The sequence below is a fragment of the Centropristis striata genome, chromosome 13, assembly GCF_030273125.1.
Source record: "Centropristis striata isolate RG_2023a ecotype Rhode Island chromosome 13, C.striata_1.0, whole genome shotgun sequence".
NCBI classification, from domain to species: Eukaryota; Metazoa; Chordata; class Actinopteri; order Perciformes; family Serranidae; genus Centropristis; species Centropristis striata.
This window is the reverse complement of record NC_081529.1, coordinates 31690967-31704830: the sequence shown is the minus strand read 5'-3', so window position 1 is coordinate 31704830 and position 13864 is coordinate 31690967. Positions and strand designations below refer to the sequence as shown.

Here is a 13864-nt window from a genome sequence, read left to right as displayed (position 1 = left end):
ATGTTTCACCACTACAGGCCCAAACACAAGGATACTTCTGAAATGATGGACACTGAAGAGGAGACAAATTCAAATGATGATGAGAGACCTGAGCTGGTTAGTTCATGACATTCAACCTGAACAGAATGACTCTTAAATTGTGCTCTTTTTAATGATTAGTTTGTTTTTAAATATCATTTTGTGATGCATTTTTGTAATTGGTGAATGTTGTTACCTTTGGATAGAGCCAGACCAGCTGCCTCCCCATTTTCAGTCTCTGTACAGTGCATTTCATACACAAAGGCAATTCAGTACCCATAATACATCATGCTTATTAATCTTAATCAAGTAGAACATTTTGAAGCAAATTTTAAAAAAACAATGGAATATTAAAAGTTAAGAACAGAGATATACATTATATGAGACAGGAATTAATATTAGGCTAAGATGGCTCAAAATGAGTAGTATCCTGGATTTCACCCTGGCATGATGGTTGAAAAAGGCCGTGGACCCATGAGGTCCTACCTATATGGTGAACAGAAACAAGTAGCCAGGTCAAATGAAATGTTTAAGGATAATGTGATTGTCCTTGCTTTCCATACTTGTTTTTGGATTTGTACCCGACTACATGCACTCTGTTCTACGTGGTGTTACCAAACAACTCATGTCTCTGTGGTTGGACCCAGTCAACTGTCTGAAACCTTGGTACGTAGGCCAACAGGTTTCCCAAATGGACTCACGTCTTCGAAGTCTAAAGCCACCGTTAAACATCTTTCCACTCCTAAAAAAGTTAGTTTGAACTTATTTAATAAAGTGTGGGGGTGAAAGAGGAATAAAGAATTTAAAAAAAAACATGGTGTTATAAGGTACACGTTGGTGTTTTAGTTGCGGTGGAGGTTTGTAAAGGTGTAGAGCAGAATTTGATTCAATTGTAGGACGCCGACTTATCTTTAGGTGACAGGCAGCTGAGCTGGTGGGTGGAGCTGTCTAGTCTAGTTATTGCCTAGTTAAGAGAGTATTACTTTTATCTGAAGCGAAAATGGGAATATGAGGAATTGTCTCATTGGATCACAGCGTGTTGACTGATGGGAAAAATATGCTGAATGTGGTCAGCTGTGACTCTACCTTCAGGGTTTTCTGAGGCTCATCCCAGGTTGGATGAGAACATAAATTAAGTTGAAGTTAATGAAATTAAGTTGTGGTCAAGCTGGTTGAACCCTGTTAGAGGACAGAGCATGAATACAATTTCTTTAATTTAAGAGTCAAATATTCCTGTTCATCCACAGGTTTCTGCATCCACCAGTGGCACAAGTGATAAAGGTGAGATATTTAGTATCCTACCGATTACTTATTGATTACATGTAGTGTTCATGTATGTTTTCAAGGTAGTGGTGTCTTGCTTTGACCAGTCTTGATCTAAAAAATCCAATCAGGAAAGAGAAAGATGGATCTTCGGGACCGGTCCAGCAAATGTCAGTCACCAACTAAAAAAACACGACTTGACACTGAACCGGGATCATCAAGTAATAATAACACTTTTTAAAATAATTGCAACTTATTTTGTGTTAAAAAGAGGAATGAAATGTTTACTTGTATAGCAAATATCTGTTTTTATATCTTTGACACAGAAAATAGTTTCCCATTGACTGTCTGTTAAAATCTTATCAGGACACTTCAAACATGTTGCACATGCCAGATTTTTGAGGTATCCATAGTAACAAGGGTCCTAAATATATAACTTAACTGCCTTTTTATCCAGTGCTGAGTTTCCATAGTATAAACCTGATGAAACACTCTGAGGCATCTTAAATTAAATTCACATATTTTTGTTTCGTCTTTTTGGCACAACAAAACACCTTATTGTGCATTACTGCTTACTTTTATTCTGACAGAAGAAAACATACTGTCTGTTGTGAAAGCCACCATGGGATTGGTCGAGGTAGGACTGCCTAACCAAGACAACAAATTCAACAACTTCGTCAAGTAAGTATATAGTTTATTAAGTTTTCCATATTCTTGGTATATGTGCCAGAGACCAGTTTCATGAGTTTCTCTTGGCATCCAACAGAAGGTTGACAAACCACCTCAGTGTCACTGTGTTCAGGCTCTCTTGTCTCATGGTCGACTACACTAATGCAACACACACTTCAGGAGTGAGGCTTAATATTCTGGTGGCAAATGCGAGTTTGTGATTAGAGAAGATTATTACCAGAGACAGTTTAGAAGCGAGAGAGTCAGTTTCTGTATCTCTGTTTCAACACTCCCGTGCCCCTTTAGGAGACTAGCAGCAGGTCTGAGTCTGTATGAAGGTTGGACGACCTCTTCACTTCCTCCCACTGTACAACAGAAAAAACTAAATGTTCCTGATACGGCTGCTGCCATCCTGCACTGGTCACGTTATCTGGATCCAGAATCTGCGCAGTAATGACTAAGATAGGAGACCGTGGTTTTGAGTTCCTGCCCAAACTAACTAATCTTGAGTCAATTACAGCTGTCAATCATGAGTTTACAGCACCGATTTATAGAATCAAATAACTAATTAAACTTAAAAATGAACTCTTGACCAAACATCAGCATAAGATCTACAGACACCATCTTTGGAGAAAAAAATATTTAACCTCTACTTTGACCTTTTGCTTTGGCTCATGTGCCATCCACTGACACGGAGGGCTGTGATTTATAACCTATACTGCAGCCCGCCATCCTTACTCGTCTATATATAGTAGAGTCTATTGATTCCAATGGGAGAAATGACAAATAAAACAGACAGACACACTTATTTGAGAAGGACAAATGAGGACAAAATTAACTTCGTGCAAGACCTGTCCCTGTCCCAGCAACTGACTCTCTGGCAACACAGACAGCGTTGGCGTTACCCTAATTCTCACGAAAACAGATGGTGTGGGCCAAACTCTGCCAGAACTGTATACAAACATCCTAGCTAATTTATTTTTGTAATTTTTAATGTGAGTTTTGGCTGTGTAAATATATAATGTCAGCAAAAGAAAATATACATACATAAAATATCACACAAGTCTGAGACAGGAAGTGTTTACCATTTCATAGCATTGGTAAAGCTTGTAGTGTGCCATATTCAGTATATATATATTCAGGCTATATATAGATGGAGTCATTTTTTAGTTGTGTATTTTCCAAATGAATCAAATAACCCAGATTTAACCTCTTGTACAACAGGCAAAGCATCCATGATTTGGAGACAGACAAGAGGGAGCTGGTTGGTGTCTTTGGTAAAACCGGGGCTGGGAAGAGCTCTTTGATAAATGCAATCATTGGAGAGAAGAATCTCTTGCCATCTGGAAGTGTCAGTGCATGTACTACAGTCATGATTAAAGTCGAGGCTAACAGGCAGAACATGAAGTACGAGGCACACATTGAGTTCATCACAAAAGAGGTCAAATGAGCTGAATATGATGGTTTACTTGCAGCTATTTAAAAAGTTATGATGTAGCTACAAAAATATATAGTTGTTGCTCTCACAATGTGCAATTTAATTTAACTAAGTTAAATTAATTATTTCATTTTTTTAGGAGTGGAAGGATGAGTTGTGGACCTTTCTGAATCTCCTCAAGGATAACGCGGATCAGGAGAATGATGAGGATTATTGTGACACCGTTGAAAAGCTGTCAGCTCTGTATGGAGAGGAATGGAAGAACAAATCTGCTGAAAATCTCATGGAATACAAACATTTCAAAGAAATCCCAGAATTTCTCGATTCCCAGAAGAAGATTTTGACATGTGAATCAGTAAGTAAGAGAAACTTCAGATATCGCTTCAGTGAAACATTCTTGTCTGTCTGACAGTTAAACGTTTTGAATTCTGAGTTATTGAGGTTTATGTTATTTACATCAGCTTAGCCATGTTAGGTTGGTTTAGTTCTACATTAGTTAAAAATATCATGTAAAAGTAAAATCAATATATAAAGAGTACTTTAAAAAAAAGAGCTGGCTTGATCTGTCCCCAAATACAAACCCATATCAAATTTACCCCTCATATGAAAATCTTAATGAATATTGTCGTAATTTTTTTGTTTTTGTTGATTGTGCTATGGACTTTATGCAGTTATTATGATTAACAGCTTCAAAATTAATGCAACTGGTTTGAAAAATATCCATTAAGGTGTAACCTGTGGAGTGCCACAAGGATCAATACTTGGCCCATTTATTTGATATTTTTATGTTATTTTTTCCCCTCAAGCTTATAGTTACACTTCATCTGATGTTATTGTTTATTGCAGGCTAAGGAGCTCTCTGTGGTATGTGCCAAATACACAAGAAGTGACTCAATAGACGGAGAAGCTAAAGGAGTAAAGAGGTGGTACTGGCCACTGGTGAAGTGTGTGACTGTGAGGGTGCCAGATAATGAATTTCTCCAGAACGTCACACTTGTGGATCCTCCTGGAAATGGGGACTGTAACAAGAGCAGAGACCAGATGTGGAAAGGGGTAATTTATTCACATGCAATGCTGTTTATTGTGTATTGTGTTATCTGAAAACTGTAAAGTCATTTTTTACAAAACTGGTGATAGATTTTTCATTACGAACTTGCTATTATGTCCCTTCAGGTGGTTGGAAGTTGCTCTACTGTGTGGGTCGTGACTGACATTAATCGAGCAGCAGCAGAGAAGGAAGCCTGGGAGATCCTGGAAAGTGCCAGCAACCTCGTGGGAAATGGTGGCGAGTGTCAGCGCATTCACTTCATCTGCACCAAGTCAGATCATATTGAAGACTGGGATGATCAGTAAGTGATTTAAGATGCCAAAAGAAGAAAGTTAAATAACATCCAGAATAGACACTGAGTCATACAGGGCCCAGGAGCTCATAAACACAAGTAAAAGTACATATAACTAGTTCAGGGGCATGAATATTCAAAGTCTCATACTTTGGGCCCACCCTCAAACAAATTGTTGCAACTGCACCCCCACAACACCCACCGACATCACCAAGCCATGTTGAGACCCTCTGAGCCTCTGTTATCTCAAAAGAATATTTATTGTGCAGTATGAAAAAAAAGTTTTTATCGATTTATTTTGTCAGTCTTATTGTTATTCTTTGTCTTACTTCTATTTTGCATATGCTCTGTCTTTAAGATTTTGAGAGTAACAGGTACAGGCTTTTATTCTCAGAGAAGAGTCTGCAAAAATTTCAGATTTCTGGATTTAGTGTTTCAAATACTGTCTGAGGCGTCACTTAATACAAACCTTTTCTTACAGGTCAGCAGCTGGTGTTCGTGATCTCATATTTAAAAGAAACAAACATGCCAAGAGAAAAGTAAATCAAAAATTCAGCAAACTAAACCAGGTTAAGGTGAGTTTTATCAAGTGACAGAAAATATAGCACAATGATGTTCGACACCAGCAATCCTTCCTGAAAGCCTTTTCTTCCAGAAACATTTCAGTGATGAATGTTTCAAAGTGTTCACAGTGAGCGCCAAAGAGTTTCTAAAAAAGAAACATCTAGACGCAGATGACACTGGTAAGTTGAGGTGTCAATGAGCACTTAAATGTAAAGCTTACATTTTTTTTTTCATTTACTTTAAATGCTGTAATTAAAAAATATATATTAATTGAATTATTTACATGTTAGCATGTTAGAGATGCAAACTGCTTCTTTTTTTTTTTACAGAGATACCCAAACTTCAGGAACTTCTGCAAGATCTCAACGACTGTCACCCAGAGACATTAAACTATGTGTCTGGAGCTCTTGAGATTCTCTCTCTGATTCAAGGGGCCAGCCGTTCACAAGGGGTAAGATCAAGAAATAACACTTCTTTCATCGTCTTAGTTATTAATATTGAGAGAATATGATAATATTCATAGCAAAATAAGTAAAGTCAAAGTTTATTCATAGATCACATTTAAAAAGAACCTCAGTTGACCAAAGTGCTGTACAGTTATTAAAATACAATAAAAACACAAATAGTTATAAATAAAAACAATGAAAACAATAAAATACTAAAAACAGTAAAACAGAGATAAAAAAGAAAATAAAAGAGTAAAAAAGTTTTTTTTAAAAAGCCAAGGATTCTTGCCTAGCTGGGACTGAACGCCAAGGAGAATAAATAGGTTTTTAATAATGTTTTAAAGTGCTCAACAGACTGTGCAGCTCTGACCTGGAGAGTTCGGCTGTTCCACAGCTTTGGGGCCGCCACAGAGAAGGCTCTGTCCCCACGAGTACAAAGTCTGGACCGCGGTACGACCAGGAGCAGCTGGTTAGACCACCTAAGTGCTCTGGAAGTACTATGGGGTTTTAAAAGCTCTGATAAATAAGACGGTGCCAGACCATTTAAGCACTTGAAAACAATTAATGAAACCTTAAACTGGATCCTAAAATGTACAGGTAGCCAGTGCAATGCAAGGATGGGGGTAATGTGCTCACGCCGTTTCCTCCCAGTCAGCAGGCGGGCGGCTGCATTTTGGACAACCTGTAAGCGGCGCACTACTGACTGGTCGAGACCAACAAACAAAGAATTACAGTAGCCTAAGCGTGATGAATGTATGGATGACTTGTTCAAAATCATTTGTGGGGAGATAAGCCTTTACTTTTGACAGTAGTCGTAGCTGGAAGAAGCTAGTTTTGACTGTCGAGCTTATCTGTTTATTAAACTTGAAGTCAGTGTCCAGAATAACGCCAAGGTTTCTTGCAGAGGGGTGACACAGCGATTTAAGGCTACCAATGGAGCTGTCATAGCCATCTAAAAGATTTTGTTGGCCAAATAAAATGATCTCAGTCTTGTTTTTATTAATTGAGAGGAAGTTTGCTTCCATCCATGACTGAGTGTCTTTCAGGCAGTCGAATAATACCTGCACAGAGGTTTGGTTATTCATTTTTAGCGGCAAATATATTTGTACATCGTCCTCAAAGCAATGAAATGAGATAGTATACTTTTGAAATATGGATCCCAATGGCAACATGTAAATAGAAAAGAAGAGGGGGCCCAAAATAGAACCCTGAGGCACCCCACAGTTCAGGGAAGAGTCTGAGGAATACTGGCCTAGATGCACAGAGAAGCTCCTCTCTGATGATCAAGTGTCGAAGGCAGCTGTCAGATCCAGAAGGACCAGGGCAGCAGAGTTACCAGAGTCCACTATTAAAAGGTAATTTAAAATTCTTAAAAGTGCCGTTTCTGTGCTATGGCGTGACTTAAAACCAGACTGAAACTTCTCAGAGATGCCATTAAGATCAATAAAAAACTGCAGCTGTTTTTTTATTTATTTAACCAGGGAATATCCGATTGAGATTTAGAACCTCTTTTTCAAGAGAGCCCTGGCCAAGAGGCAGCAAACACAAAATACAGTTACATATTTACATAAGACACAGACCTTAAACGCATCATGAGAAACAAGTGCATGTTGTGGAATTGGCCTCAATAACTCTCAGTTTGGATTTAAAAGTGATCAAAGAAACTAGGTCAGTTAATTTCCAGTCTTTCTGTAGCATATTCCATGCATAAAGTGCAGAGTAAACAAATGCCCTTTTACCCAACTCCGTACGAGCAGAAGGGACACAAAGCAACAATTGATCTTGTGAACGACCTTCTCCAAAACCTTAGAAAGAAAAGGAAGTTTAGAGATGTGCCTAAAATTTGATAAAACTGTGGGATCTAGATTATGTTTTTGGAGGAGGGACTGGACCACAGCATGTTTAAAGGCAGCTGGGACACATCCAGACATCAAAGATGAATTAATCAGATCCGTAACACAGGGCCCAATAACATTAAAAACATTCTTCAAGAGACGGGGAGGGATGCTGTCAAGAGGACAATAAGAAGGCCTGAGACGCTGGACAACATCAGTTAACTCTGAGACAGACACTTTCTCAAATGTGTCAAACACTGCAGGGCTAGTGGGGGAGACACCAGGATCTACTGCAGATGGCAGAAGGAAGGACTTAATATCCAAGATCTTGTCAATAAAAAAACCTTACATTTTTTTTACACAATTCAGTTGAAGAAACAACACCATTGTGGTCACAGAGGTTTAAAAGAGTATTCAAAGTATTTAAAAAAAACTGAGGTTTTTGGCTATTGACTGATACAAGATTTAATAATAAACTGACTCCTGTCAGCTTCAAGAGCTTTCTGATATTGATGTAGAGACTGTTTTTTAAAATTTCCAAAGAAATGTGAAAGCGATCTTTCTTCCACTTTCTCTCTGCGCGTCTATATGCACGTCTTAAAGTGCGAGTGCTGTCATTAAGCCATGGCTCAGCTGCTGGCTTGGAGCGCTTGCATCTAAAACGGGCCACCAAGCCTAAAATGTCAGTACAAATACTATTGAAAGTGTTTAAAAACTCATCAGGAGTTAGAGTCCCATTACGAATCTGAGTATGTAGCACTGCATGATTGAATGCCGCAGAAAACTCAGAAGCAGTTGACAGGTTAATTGTGCGCACACCGCTTCACTTGAGAGCGATGCAGTGTTACATTAAATAAGACAGCGAAGTGATCAAAAATTTGCATGTCACAAATCTCACTGACATTTAACTGCAGCCCAAAGGATAGTATAAGGTCCAGAGTGTGGCCCTTCTCATGTGTTGCATCACACTCAGACTGAGTAAGACTAAAAGAGTCAATAATATTAAGAAAGTCTTTCACCAGGGGTCGAGATTCACAGCAGACATGGATATTAAAATCTTCAACAATTTAAAACAGATCATAGTTCACTGCCACTCCTGCCACAAAGTCTGTGAAGTCCTTTATAAAATCCTTATTGAACTGAGGCGTACGATAGATTACGGCGCACAAGGCGAAGTTCACAGTGAATGTCTGCAGCTCAAAGCTGGAGAAAGTGATCGGCTGTGACATTCAACATTGACAACTGGATTTAAAAACAGATGCTACTCCCCCACCTCAGCCAGTGGTTCGAGGGGAGTTAAAGGAGAGACAGTCAGGGGGGAGCAATTTGAATCCACGTCTCTGCCAGGAACATAAAGTCCAATTCATGTGAAGTGAAGAAGTTATTCAAGATAAAAGTCTTGTTTGCTAGCGATCTAGCATTCTACAGAGCCATGTTGAGAGTAATCTCCTCTCCTCCTGGGTGGAAATGCGGCGCAGAGGCCGCAGATTCCTACAGTCCACACCGCCATTGCAGACCTGGACGGGGGTACCTGGAGACAGCCAGCGGCTGGGTCGGAAGGTACAGCAGGCTGGATCCAGCGAAGACATCACGGCCGAGACCCTCCGACAGGATGGCGAGGATAGGTCCAACAGGAGGGTCTTCTGAGGATCTTCAGTTTCACTAAAACACCGGCCCTCTTTCCGCGTCTTCTGGAACGCTTCCTCCATGAACTGACAGCCGGTACGCGCAGCAGGTAAGCTGGCACAGACGCCAACGGAGGAGGGAGACCTGATCTTTGGTCACCCAAATTAAAGTTTAGTTGTGTTTTTAAGAAGCTCTAATATCAAAAAGAGCTTGCCATTCATATACCAGCAAAGCAGAGGAATCTTGGCAAAAACAGCAATATAATACAGCAACAAATATCAAAGATAGCAGGGCTGGCAGACTGGCAAGCCGCACACGCTGGTGCCATCTTGTCAAACTCCAACAGGAAGGTTGAAGATGTGAGGTGAACTGAAATAAACTGCGCTCAAATTCAGTGAAAACATGATAAAGTCAAAGAGAGACTTTGTACATGTAACTGACCAACACAACCGAATTTTTAGTGTTTTTTTGCTTAAGAAGCAGCAAAACCATCAAATAATTTTAAATTAATTTCATATGTGATTAAATAAAGGGAGCAACCTAGTTCCATTGCTTTAAATCCTGAATGTGTTGTGTTTCATTTCAGGATGACAAGACGGATGTGTGCACAGAACTTGAAGAAAAGATGAAGAATGAACTTTATAATGTCAGAAAATCCATGGAAGAGACTCACAGGTCTTTTGAAAGATGCCTCAGTGAGGGTGTCGAAAACTCCAAAAGTTCATGGGAAAGAAAATTAAATTCGGTCTTACATCCTGTACGTATTTGAATTATAATGACATCAAAACAACGGATTATGTTAACTGCATTGCATTACGTCTGTTGTCTTTCTTTCTTGTTTCAGCCTAAGAGCAAGGATAAAGGTTTTCACAGGACATTGAAGTGTGTAGTTCAGAACGGCGGCATACACAAACCAAGAGGAAGGAAAGAAATCAACTTGAACATGAAGTTGGCTTCATGTCTGACTGACAGCATTGATGAGGAATTCAAGAAGACCTTCCCGTAAGAAATTTCTTAATGAAGACAAGAAACCCAGTGTTTTTACTATGGAGATGAAGTAACAAATGTTATGCTAAAGCCTACAGTTGTGTTAAATAATACATATGTACAAATTACATTGAATCGAGAGCATTTAACTTTTAATGTTTCAGAAATGAAGGAAAAAATGAACCATTTAATGGGATCATCAATAAGTTTTCAGTTGGCACAGAGAGGATGATGGGAGAGGGGCAAAAATATGATGATGTTGAACTGCTACTCACATTTCTCAGCACAGAGGTAAGATTAGAATGATACTATCCTATTCATAAGTTTATCTATTCATCACCTGTTTGTCCAGATCAGGGAGACAGAAGCAGAAGAGTAAGCATCTGTCCATCCGTTCATATTTTTCTTTTCATTTATCTGGGGCCAGTTTGTGGGGGCAGAAGGATCCCAAGACCTTCTGCTCCCCCAGGCTGCACCTTGACATCCTGTCCATAACAGTCTGAGCCAAGGTTTGTGCTTTAGCAACATCACCCTCCTTTCTGGCCATCTGCTGCTTCAGGAGACCCCTGGGCTAACCAAGCCCATAAGGCTTCCTTCTTAGGCTCGATGGCTTCCTTCACCGCTGGTGAATGGTTCTTAGGTTGCAGATGCAACAGGCACACCAGTCTACCAACCACAACTCCTAGCAGCTGCCTCCACAGTGGAGGTTTTAACATGGCTTTCTACTGGAGGTGGGAGTTGAAGACCTCATAGACTGAGGCCATTCCACTTCCACCGTAGAATGAGTCAGTGATACCAGTGATTAGCCTATGTCCTGCTGCACAGCTCACATTGCACCCAAATGCCTCTTCATGCAGGTATTGGGCCTATGGCGCTATACAGTACAGGGTGGCAACAGCAATAAAAAATAGTGTAGATGTTGCATGTTGCCAGTGTTGTTCTAGATAAACAGATCATGCTGGAAGAAGATGTAAACAATAAGTAAATACAAATTAACATTCATGTTTACTGTATATGGAGAATACTATCAATACAATAAATGTTAGCAATAAAGATGCTGACCATTTCCTTTGTTCTAAGGACTGCTTTGATCCTGCTTTAATTTCTCTTTCTAAGGAAGAAATAATTAAGACAAAACTGAAAGAAATCATCCGGGAGCGCAAGAAAATAATCTACAGCAGTCTGATGAGGACAATCGAGGAAGACATGCAAGAATGCTATCAAAGTAAGAAAATCATGACATAAAACCTGAGCTTTAATACTCATTTACATTTATCACAACTGTGCAGAAGAGTTGACAACAATTAACTGTTTTACTGCAGGAGCAGCAGAATTTACAGGAGCCAGCTCACTGGACAATATGAGGAGAACTATTATGGAACATGTACATAATTCAGGGAACATCATGTTTGAGAAGGCGAAAAATGAAATGTTGAACCAGCTGGTCAACCTGAAGGTTTGTCACATTTTATAAAATGTCACACGATGATCTAGTAAAACACGCTGTGCTGTGCTGTCTAAATTTAAGGTAAATATGCACCAAAAGCTGCTTGAAAGCTGCTATGAAAAACACTCCAGGCACTGTTACAAATATTCAACCATTGTTCTAAAACAGAAATATACAGAATATTATGTAGCTATTAACATGTAAGCCCATTCTGACCTCTCTGAACTCACATCTAAACAGTTAATTCATGTAGGATTCAGTTCATCTAGAACACAATATTTGACAATAAGTTGGTGCTAATTTAGATGGAGATCCTGGAGAAACTGGAGAAAACAATGCAGGAATCTATCGAGCTGTCACTCAAGACAGATGGTGCCTCGATCCCAGGTAAAATCTATCAAATACAAATGTGATATAAAAAAATGCTGACTGGCATCACTAAGTCATTAATAGTGTAATTTACAGTGCACTGTTTCTTTTTTCTTTTAGATGTTCAAGCGGAGCTTGAGCTGGTGAATTTGTACTACAATGAACTGATGTGAAGCCCAGGTGATGAACCTCTTGTTTGGTAAAACCTTTTTTAAAATGTTTACATAATGTCCTGATTAATCGGAATGATGTAAATAATAATATGTTGTTTAATAGATCCACCGGGTCCAACAGCTACACTGCATCCATGACATCTGCACAGGTACGTTTTAGTGACATGAAGCATTCAAAAAGGATAAATGATATGACAGCTCTACTGTTTGTTACTAATATTCAGTGTTTGTCTCTCTGGTGGATGTTTCAGGTTTGCTCAGTGGAGAGAAACTGCAGAGGCCTGATCACCCACTGAAGGTTCCTGCAGGCATTAGAGAGGAGAGGCTTCTGGATTTAGTCTCAACCAGTTTTGTCAAGTTATTATCCCTGTTTTTATATTTTATATGTACTATTGTTGTTTGGTGGTGGTGAATTACATGTAGCGATGTTTTAGATTTTCTGGTTCTGGTAGGACATTTTTGCCTTCAATGGATTAAAGATCAGAGGCAGAAATGTGTGGAGAAAGAAAGAGGGATGACATGCAGCAATCCCAATCAGACTTAAACATTGTGATTTTAATGTCTTAGCCATTAGGCCTCTATGAAGTCCAAGAGACTTTTTAATGATTTAACAGGTTTTTTCTTCTTCAATATATTTAAACATTTTTTTGTCCATGATTTATATTTTAGTAGTTTAGCATGCTGATATTTCAATGATTTTATAGTCGTCCTGAACCTGGATTACAGTACATATCACAGGTTGGATTGGACAGAGACTTCAGGCTTATTGAAGGAATTATCTTAATCGTTTTTCTTTCATGTTCAATGACAAAACTGTTGCTTGTTTGTTCATCCATATATGAGAAATAAAGAGAACTAGATAGTATAATATAATAGACCTGCATATCTTTACTGAACCATTGTGTTATTACTAGCTGCGACAGTGGTGTGTGTGTGTGTGTGTGTGTGTGTGTGTGTGTGTCATTGTGGCAAAATGTGATCCTGGAGACACCTACTGTGTCTTCCAGGCATTTCATTTAAAATGTTAAAATCTCATTTTTAATTAGATGAAATATAAATTGAACACATCTGTAAAAGAGTTCTGAGATGTGAGACATTATGTCAAAACATTTCAACAATCAAAACTGATTTACAGATGTCTTTAATTTAATTATAGATATTTTCTTTTACAACTGAGAGTATTGTTCATATTTACAATTGAATTCCTGCATGTTGAAAAAAGGAAGGCCAATGGTAATGTAGCTTCCTGTTTCAGGTATCAACAATTGATAGTAATAACATTAATATTTCAGACATACGTCATTGAAATGATCTACCACAACATTTTGTTTTGGAAATTTTCAGTCCTGAGTTTTATCACTACTCATATATTTTCTGAGGCAGCAAAGTCACTTTATAAACTCACTAATTTACAATGAATGTCTGATACATTAAATGTGACACTCAGGGTTACTGCTGGTGATGCTCCAGTGTTGAATGCAGTGGAATGATATCAGGCAACCACATACAAACAACGTTCCAGTAAAACAGTCTGAAAACTGCAACATAAGAATAAGAATCTACATTAAATTTATTACATTATATTTGCAAAATGCAAAAATATTGTTTGATAAAAATGAATAAAGTCATCATCATCATCATCATCATCATCATCATCATCATCATCATCATCATCATCACCCCATTTTT

General features: G+C 38.6%; 1 protein-coding gene across 1 annotated transcript; it reads left to right on the top strand.

Annotated features, from left to right (window-relative positions):
• Positions 1 to 12326, top strand: LOC131983428 (nuclear GTPase SLIP-GC-like). The gene is made up of 19 exons (XM_059348137.1): positions 1 to 96; positions 1266 to 1299; positions 1413 to 1502; positions 1872 to 1962; positions 3175 to 3391; positions 3528 to 3743; positions 4235 to 4441; positions 4562 to 4737; positions 5210 to 5303; positions 5384 to 5471; positions 5622 to 5743; positions 9786 to 9956; positions 10044 to 10201; positions 10351 to 10477; positions 11303 to 11411; positions 11509 to 11642; positions 11939 to 12020; positions 12123 to 12201; positions 12279 to 12326. The coding sequence occupies exons 1-18, from the start codon at positions 1 to 3 to the stop codon at positions 12173 to 12175; spliced, it is 2265 nt and encodes a 754-aa protein (XP_059204120.1). The 3' UTR covers positions 12176 to 12201; positions 12279 to 12326.
• Positions 12327 to 13864: the final 1538 nt, after the last annotated feature.

Coding starts and splice junctions, on each gene's coding strand:
- LOC131983428 (XM_059348137.1), top strand. CDS start 1: ATGTTTCACCACTACAGGCCCAAACACAAGGATACTTCTGAAATGATG. Junction 10,202..10,350: donor GAATTCAAGAAGACCTTCCC/GTAAGAAATTTC, acceptor TTAATGTTTCAG/AAATGAAGGAAAAAATGAAC. Junction 10,478..11,302: donor TCACATTTCTCAGCACAGAG/GTAAGATTAGAA, acceptor TCTCTTTCTAAG/GAAGAAATAATTAAGACAAA.